Source organism: Camponotus floridanus, unplaced genomic scaffold, assembly GCF_003227725.1.
Source record: "Camponotus floridanus strain SB8 unplaced genomic scaffold, Cflo_v7.5 scaffold326, whole genome shotgun sequence".
Classification (NCBI taxonomy): Eukaryota; Metazoa; Arthropoda; class Insecta; order Hymenoptera; family Formicidae; genus Camponotus; species Camponotus floridanus.
Window position 1 is genome coordinate 67,567 of NW_020229466.1, and position 9,353 is coordinate 76,919.

General features: G+C 43.2%; 1 protein-coding gene across 1 annotated transcript; it reads right to left on the reverse strand.

Annotated features, from left to right (window-relative positions):
• Positions 1-6,510: 6,510 nt before the first annotated feature.
• LOC105251003 lies at positions 6,511-8,690 on the reverse strand. Its single transcript, XM_011257471.2, has 3 exons — positions 8,116-8,690; positions 7,211-8,019; positions 6,511-7,004 (listed from the first exon to the last, which is right to left on the reverse strand). The coding sequence occupies exons 1-3, from the start codon at positions 8,688-8,690 to the stop codon at positions 6,511-6,513; spliced, it is 1,878 nt and encodes a 625-aa protein (XP_011255773.2).
• Between the last annotated feature and the right edge of the window lie 663 nt (positions 8,691-9,353).

Genomic DNA, 9,353 nt, shown 5'->3' on the forward strand with positions numbered 1-9,353 from the left:
CGCTTTCCGATAACCCGTTCGGAAGGGATAATACCGCCACGCGCTGATGCGGATCAGTTCCCAATTAAGAAACAATTGATTATGCTACCTTTGCACAGTCAGTATACTGCGGCTATTTAATTAATTTACAATCATGGAGCAGAATTTATTTTATATAAAACTCATAAAACTATGTTTTTATTAAACAGATAAACTTAAATTTAAATCAATAAATTTTTAAATTATCAATTTAAACAATTTTGCCTAATTCCTTTAATAAATTTTAAATAATATAAATAATTTAATTATTTATAATTTTATTTATTTTTAATAATATTGGGTTGTCCGGAAAGTCCGTGCGGATTTTTAAGCAAAATTCGAATGAAAAAATTTTGTTGTTAAAAGTTATTTCATTCTGTGATATATGCACCATTATTTTGCACAATACTTTTCCATCTTTCGGGTAATTTCATAATTCCTCTCTCATAGAAGTCTTGGGTTTTTTCGGCGAAGAAGCTGTCCAAGTAGTTTTTGAGGAGTTGCAAAGAAGCAAAGTTCAAACCATTAATTGAGTTTTGTAGCGACCGAAATAAATGAAAATCTGAGGGTGCAATGTCGGGGGAATACGGTGGATGAGGCAAAACATCCCAGCCAAACGCCAATAATTTTTGGCGAGTCTGCAAACTTGCATGAGGTCTGGCGTTATCATGATGAAAAACGACGCCTTTCCTATTGATCAATTCCGGACACTTTTTGGCGATTTCTATCTTCAATTTATCCAACTGTGAACAGTACTTGTCCGAATCGATGGTTTCGTTGTCCGGTAGTAGCTCATAATATACTATCCCCTTCCAATTCCACCAAATGCAGAGCATTACCTTTTTCGGATGTAAGCCTGCCTTCGAAGTGGTTAATGGCGGTTCACCTCGCTTGCTCCACGACCTTTTACGCTCGACATTATTATAAATTATCCACTTTTCGTCGCCTGTTATGATGCGTTTTAAAAATGAATCGTATTCATTGCGTTTGTATAGCAAATCGCTGATGGAAATGCGGTCAATACGATTTTTCTCAGTTAAGTCGTGCGGCACCCAAACATCAAGCTTTTTTACCATCTGGAGCTTGTTTAAATGTTCGGAAACAGTTGATTTGCCAATGTTTAACCTCGCTGCGATTTCCCGAACTGTGATCTGCCGCTCGGAATCGATTAAAGCTGTTATTTGGTCGACATCAGTGGTGACTGGCCGACCAGAGCGAGGAGCATCTTCAACATTCATTTCTCCTGAACGAAATTTAGCAAACCACTTCTGACACATGCGATCACTTACGGCATCTTCCCCGTATACGGCACATATTTTTTTTCGAGTTTGTGTCGCGTTCTTTCCTTTACGGAAATAAAAAAGCATTATGCATCGAAAAAACACGTTATTTCCTTCCATCTCTAAACTAATGTCAAGTAAAAAGTTTTTAATTTATTGGGATAATTAATATCACTAAGTATGCGTTGAAATGTCACTAATCAAAACACGAAAGCATTTGACATATCACATCGACATAAACTTGTAAAATTTGCCTTTGAACGACATCTATTGAGAAATCCGCACGAACTTTCCGGACAACCCAATACTAATTTAATCATTTTTACTTTAAAAATTTAATTATTTTAAATATTTTTCTATTCTATTAAATTTTAAAATTTTATTTATAAAAAAAATGTGTAATAAAAATTAAAATAGCAATTAGCCGGTATAAAACGGGCACGTTCGGTATACTAATCACCTTTTTTCGATTCCGCTTATGCAAGTGAAACGTCTCGCAAAACCTAGACCGCTCCTAGAAGAAGCCGATTATCAGAACGAAGGTAGAGAGCACTCTTCCTTCATCGAGAACTCTCGATCAGAATCGGTAAATCCGGCAATCCATCTAGCCACTTTATCCGACCGTGAAAACGAACCCGAGCGCACCCCGGTTCGACCGAGGGATCTCGGTAAAACGGTTCAGCAGCCGACCGCGTAATGCTTGTGCATCTTATCTCGAGGCAGAGAGGAGAGCTGCCTCGGAGTATCTCTCGTCGGCACAACGTTCTCGGAAACTTTCCAACAATACCGGGAATTTCATATTTCCATCGAAGACGCGTACGCCGAATAGACCAAGTAATTCGCGGAAACACGCACGAAAAGAAATACGCAAAAATACGGCTAGACCTACCGCCAGACACGCGCGCATAGAAAAACACGACGCACACTGTCAACGGTCATTCACCGCGCTCGGATGTAAACACGCGCGGCATACGAAGCATTGCACCGCATATACCGACGATAAATAGTACCGCATTTCTTATACCAAACCGCTGCATTTATATTACGCGTTACCGCCCAACATATAAATACATATATTTTAAATATTATTCGTGCGACTCAGCGCGACCACAAGTGCGATCAGCTAACGCAATCGTGCGTGCATTTGTATTTCGATCTTCGCGCAGCGAAACCTTCAACACGCATCGCGCCTCACGCAACACACACACACACACACACACAAACTGTAATCTATATAGAATAAAGTTTTTTTTGCACACGTACACGCTCTCGTTATCAGTAAAACCAACGAACGAATTCTGATCCCGATTCCGGCTATCCAACGGCGATTCACGCGGAATTCGCCCGTGACAAGACTAATAAGATTTACAAGTTGTAATAATAAGACAGTATGTACATATTATAACCTCTAGTATAATTGTAAAATCGGTAGTGCTTAAGTATATAAAAATATTGCGGATAGAATAATGTCTATATAGACTGATAATTTGCGTTGTTTTGTTTCTCTTTTTAATTATTTTATTTTATACTACGTTATAACAGTGTAAAACAGATCTCCGGAGTCTTTTCCTGCGCCTTTTTCTCTGGATAATATTACATAATACCGACCTGTAAAGATCTGCCTATGAATCATCTCGATAATAAAAATAACTACTTTATCGATCATAGAACAAGCATAATAAAATATTATCAAATCCTGAGAGATTCTTCTCGGAGATCACAGTGACATTCAAAAGATAAAATGAACTAGTTTATTGGTTTCTAAAAATTTTTGTAACTGAAATGGGCACTCAATAAACAACTTATAAGCACACACCAGTTCTCGTCCGATCACTGAAGTTAAGCAACGTTGGGCATGGTCAGTACTTAGATGGATGTCTGCTTGGGAACACCATGTACTGTTGGCACCATTTCTTCTTTTTGCTAATTTAAATATTGTCAATATTGATATAATTTTTTTACTTCAACCACTATACTAAATTATTTTCTTATAATGTAATAACTATTGAGCCAATAGATTATATGTACATTTTGTGATAAATGATAATAATATAATATAAATATAAATGATAAATAATTGCATTGCAATTATAATAATGTAAATATAATAATATAAATATAAATGATAAATAACTGCATTACAATTTGTACTTTTAATAACACAGCTGATATGCCATCTGAATAAACAATCTTACCATATTATTTTACAAATACAATAGCATTAACAAAAAAATACAAATACCTTAATAACAAAAAAGGTTCTTCAAGTTTAGATGATATATCAAACATCGTTTTGAAACATATTCCAGCTAAAATCATATATAACTATACAATTCTTTTTAATAATATGATTAATCACTCATATTTTCCACAAAAATGAAAAAAGCTAAGGTAATTCCATTATCTAAAAAAAGACAAAGATAAAACTCTTCTTGTAAATTATAGACCTATTAGTTTACTCCCGAATATAAGCAAAGTCTTTGAAATGATCATAAATGATATTATTAATATATATAGCAAAGAAAATAATATATTACCAGAAAATTAATTTGGCTTCCGTGCGAGACATTCCACAATTCATGCAATTAACAAACTAACATCTGATATAAATTAGGCATTGATTAACGATGACTGTCTCGGTGCTTACCTAGTGGATTTAGAAAAAATTTTCGACACAGTCTGGCAAAAAGGCTTAATCTTTAAACTAAAAAGAAAAAACTTTCTAATTATTCTTGTCAAACTCATATGGAATATAATTAAAGATAGATCATTTATGATAAACTACTTCAATATGACATCGCAAAAAACATATACTTTATCCAATGGTTTACAATAAGATACAATAAACTCACCAATATTGTTTAATATATATACAGCTGATCTCCGACTCATCTGCCCTGACAATACTACATGTTCACCCCTATTAAGTTAGCCCCCCTACCAGCAAAATAAGTTGTAATCTATCTTAAAATTAAGTGCTAATTAGATGATAATTAGGTGCCAAAGTAAAAAATTAGGTGCTCATACCGTTTAGCAGAAAATTAAATTCACAATGGGTGGGGCTGACTTAATATTAAGTTAGCAAAGTGTTTGCCATATTAAAAAATATGTAAATAATAAAATTATAAAAAAAAACGTAATAATTAGATGTTAATTAGGTGCTCTCAGAAACTGTTAAGATATTTTTAAAATATATTCTTTTTATATTACTTTATTCTTGTACCGAGTATACCCGTGACCGATATTTAAGTCCGCATATCAAACCGAACGAGCATCTAATTCGGCGTTAAGATATCCTAACATAATATTATATAACGAATATTTTTATACCAATAACTTTCGAGCATCTAATTTTTTAACAGGACTTTACTCTTGGTCCGACCATATATCCGTGACCGACATTTAAATACAAATATCTATCAAACGAAACGGGGACCTAATTCGATGTTTAAGTATTTTAATATATTATTGATTACCGAGTGTGTTTATATTATTAATTTTTGAATTAATTAATATATATAATGTCTATATGATTTATACATACAGGGTGAGCCATTTTAATCTATAATTGCAAATTTCTCCAAAACTACGCCACATACAAAAAAATGATTGGTATGAAAATTGTACAGGATGAAGGGGGACATCTGACTGTGCCAATAACTTTGACCTTGAGATCAATTTTCAAGGTCCTTTGAAGGTCAAGGTTATTTTTTTCAATTAGAACCCCTATTTTTGATAATGGATTTGGAAAGATCGTAAAATTTTACGTTAGAAGTTATAACGGTCGTATTTTCGGACGTTTTCTTTCGCAGCGCGGATGGATCGCCGGTGCAAGGTTCTTTGAATGAAAATACGCGGTGTTCAATTTAATGATGTTTATTTGAATTATGTGTAGATAAGTACAGAATAGGTGTGTGTGTATATGTGTACGAATGTGTGAGTATAAATGTTCGTGTATAATGTCTGTGTTGTTCGAGTAATTACGCCAAAATAAAAGCTGATTTAATTTCGGTCTGATTTCGAACGCCGGCGGGTGTTTACGAAAGCGCGAGACGGCGCGCGTTTTTGCGGTGCTTTTTCTCGCGGAGATTCCGGTATTCCGAGAATTCTTCGGTTCTCGGAATCGACGGGTGTTTTCGTCGTACTATTTATTTCTAGGCGCCGCGATTTAAAGTCCGCGTTCGTACGATTATAATTTATCTGCTTTAATTTGGCGGCGTTTACACGATTATTTCTGGATGTCGATATGCGCTCGCTTATTTACAAAAGACGCGTTTAAGCGCGGCGGCGGATGACGTGATTATGAGGTGCGCAGAGCGCTTAAAACGACGGTTTCGGTGATAATATAAAAAGTACGCGTGCGGCGGAGGTTTGCACGTGCGGTAAAGGATTCTTTCGCGAAGGATAGGTTGCGCGATGCAGCTGGATCGAGATCACTCGATCTGGGGCGGCTCAGAGCTCCACCTTCCGTGAGAATTTCAGCTGTGGATCAGGCGGATTGTACTTGTGCGTCAGAACCGAGATCACTCTGAGACGGAGCTGGCTCCACCTTTTGTCTTCGGCTACTTTGTGCTTCGAGAGGATTTTCAGGATTGCTTCTGAATGCTTAGAGCGGATCAGGAAAAATGTAATTGGAGCTAAGATGTGGCCCTTTTTATACGGACTAATTGCCTGCGTCGGCGCGCGGCGGTATAACCCCTTCCGAACGGGTTTTCGGAAAATGGTCGGGCCCGTTCGGAGGGATTCGGGTAGGAGCCGAACGCGGGTTTTCGCCGGCGGCGGTTCGGGCCACATCGGCTCTATTCGGCGGTGTTCGTCGAATTTTGATTCGAACAGTTTTCCAAAGTATTAAAAAAGATAGGCGCACCGCGCCCCTGCCTCTGCCCGGCGGGTGTTCTGCCGGGCGGCAGCTTCCGGCGGATATTATGCCGGGAATCGTAACGATGCACCGGAATGCATCGTTACATCACTCCCCCTTCTAAAATAATGCCCGAATTGGGGGTATTCGGTCGGTTGGTTCATCGGGCATAATTGCGTGGATGTTCGGCGGATTTTCGCTGGTTTTCCGCGGCGGTTACTGCGGCAGTCGACGGCAGTATCGGACTCTGCCATCCCTTGTAAACCGGATAATCCAGCGTCCGGTAGCGGTTCTCGGCTTGTACCTTCTCGACATGTAAACCGCGAAGTGTGGAACCTCCACGATGACTCCAGGCTAAACTTCCACGGGAATCGGTGGCGGTCCCAGCAAGGTCGGTCGTTCGGTGGTGACGGCCTCGGGTTTCAATGGCCGGGGTGGCCGTTCGTAAGGGCGTGGTGCCCTCGCCTTAGGTGGTGGTGTCAGGAAGGCCTCTTGTTTACGGCGATTGGTTTGGTCGGACCGCTGTATGACGGTCCCGACCTTCGGTGGCCGCGCTGGTGTTGGTGTGGCGGTGTCTGATGGTGCCGGCTCCGTCACCTGGGTCGGGTCGGCGATGCCTGCCTCGTATTCTCGAAGCAGGGCCTCAATGTCTTCCAGGATCTCTCTATTTGTCGCTTCCATTTCGCTCGATGGTTCGCTCGATTCTTTTATCGTCGCTATCTCTGGCTCGAGGTCGTTGTCATCCTCGAGAGGAATAAAGTTGTTATTGTTTTTATTGACATGAGCGGCCTTCAGATCTTGTACGTGTACATGTCTTATCCATTTCCCCCGCTTGCTTCGTAGATCCACTATAATGAGTGATATTATTCGACGGATCTCGTATGGCCCGGTGAATTTGGGCGCCAGTTTGACGTTGTATGCTTCGCTTTTCTTTGACAGAGGGTGGTCGCGCTTCCATACCCAATCTCCGATATTCGGCTTCCATGCTCGGCGACGGAGATCATAATGTTGTTTCTGGCGCTGAAACGCCTGGGCCAGCTATATTTTGACCAACTCGCCTCCATGAGCTTTTGGTGGAGGTTATCCGGGGCGTTGTGCTCCGCGGTCGGCTGGTCGGTGTCTTCTGGTCCTCGTAGCTCGCGACCGTGATTCAGGAAGGCGGGCATGTATCCGGTGGCGTCGTGGAGGGCCGTATTGAAGGCGAACTGGAACGCCGGAATGTGTTCGTCCCAGGCCCGGTGGTCTTTCTCCACATACTGGGTGACCATGGTTTTAATGGTCCTGTTGGTTCTCTCCACCGGATTACAATGTGGAGAGTAAGCTGGAGCGGTAACGTGGCGGATGTTCCACGCTCGTAGGCGTTCTTCCATTTTTCTGGACCTTAGCTGGGTGCCGTTGTCCGACAGCACGGAGTCCGGTCGTCCGTGGCGCAGAATTATGCGCTCGGTTAGAGCTTTGGTGACGGCGCTCGCTGTCGCTTGACGCAGGGGTACAAGCTCCACCCACTTCGTGAAGCGATCTTGCATCACGAAGAGCCATGCCCCTGATGAGAGCGTGGCAGTGGTCCAACTAGGTCGAGCGTTACCTGCTCCCACGGTCGGCTGACGTAGGTAGCGTGGAGTATTCCTGCCGGCCGCTGCTGTACGACAATTGTGCGACAATTTCTGCAGGTTCGCACGTAGTTCGCGATGTCGCGGAACATCCGGCCAATAATAGAATTCGGCAATCCGGGCGATCGTTTTGGCGATGCCCATGTGCTTGGCGGTGGGGGCGTCGTGGTATCGGCGTAGTATTTCATTTATGGCCTCCTTAAGTATGCATAGCTTCCACTGTTCTTCCGCGGCGGTGTCCTTGAAATTGAGGCTGTGGTAGAGGAGGCGTTATAACTTTCCGTCCTCTATTCGGTAGTCGGCGTATGCGATAGGGTCTTGCTGCACCCCTTCGTATTTCCGGCGGTACCAAGCGCATCCCTGGCGTTTCGCGGCGCAGGTCGCCGAGTGGCGTGATAGCGCGTCCGCGACGCGATTGAGTACCCTGCGGCTGTATTTCACATCAAAGTCATATTGCTGGAGCTCGAATATCCAGCGTCCGAGGCGTTCGATCGGAAACTCTATTTTCTGTAGCCAACGCAGGGCCAGGTGGTCTGTCACGACGGTGAAGGCGTACCCTTCTAGGTAGCTCTTTCGCCGGATGCCCCACACGATAGCTAGGCATTTGAGCTCCGTGGCGCTATAGTTGCGCTCGGCTGCGTTTAGAGTACGGCTCGCATAGGCGATGACGCGTTCGCCCTCCTCGAAGTTTTGTGTTAACACCGCGCCGAGTCCGGTCGTGCTAGCGTCGGTTTGGAGGAAGAAACGGCACGTGAAATCGGGGCAAGCTAAAACCGGCGCAGAACTCAAAGCGCGTTTAAGTTGAGGGAACGCGGTGGCCTCTCCTTCGCCCCATTTCCATCGGGCGTTTTTCTTCGTCAATTGCGTAAGCGGGGCCGCGATCATGGAGAAAGCCGGGATGAAACGGCGGTACCATGACGCCATCCCCACGAACTGCCGTATTTACTTGACGGATTGCGGTTCTGGCCAGTTGGTCACATCTTGAATTTTCCCGAGGTCGGTCCAAATTCCCTCCCGGTCAATTACGTGACCCAGGTACGTCAACCGGTCAACGCAGAATCGGCACTTCTCCGGGTTCAGACGGAAGCGCGCGTCACGAAGGCGGCGGAAAGTCTCCCTCAGCAGCTCGAGATGGTGGTCGAACGTTCGGCTAATGGCGATTATATCATCGAGATAAACGAACACGTGCGGTTCTAATTCAGGTCCGAGAACTGTGTCCAGTAATCGTTGGAACGTGGCCGGAGCGGAGTGCAACCCGAACGGCATGACTTTGAACTGGTAAAGCCCCTTCCTCGGTATTGTAAACGCGGTGATCGGCCGGCTGCTTGGGGTCAAAGGTACTTGCCAGTAACCGTTCTTCAGGTCTAAGGTGGACAAATACCGGCCCCCCCGCAATTTGTCGAGAGTCGCGGTCTGTGGCAGCGGATACGCGTCTTTATGTGTCATTTCGTTGACTCGGCGGAAGTCAATGCAGAAGCGTTGACGACCGTCCTTTTTCTTGATGATGGGCAAGCTCCAAGGACTGTGCGAGAGTTCGATGACGCCCTGGGCGAGCATCTCCTTCATCTCGGCGTCGATAATCGCCTC

Coding starts and splice junctions, on each gene's coding strand:
- LOC105251003 (XM_011257471.2), bottom strand. CDS start 8,690: ATGGCGTCATGGTACCGCCGTTTCATCCCGGCTTTCTCCATGATCGCG. Junction 8,020..8,115: donor AAACGCCAGGGATGCGCTTG/GTACCGCCGGAA, acceptor CCTCTACCACAG/CCTCAATTTCAAGGACACCG. Junction 7,005..7,210: donor CCAAAAGCTCATGGAGGCGA/GTTGGTCAAAAT, acceptor CACTCATTATAG/TGGATCTACGAAGCAAGCGG.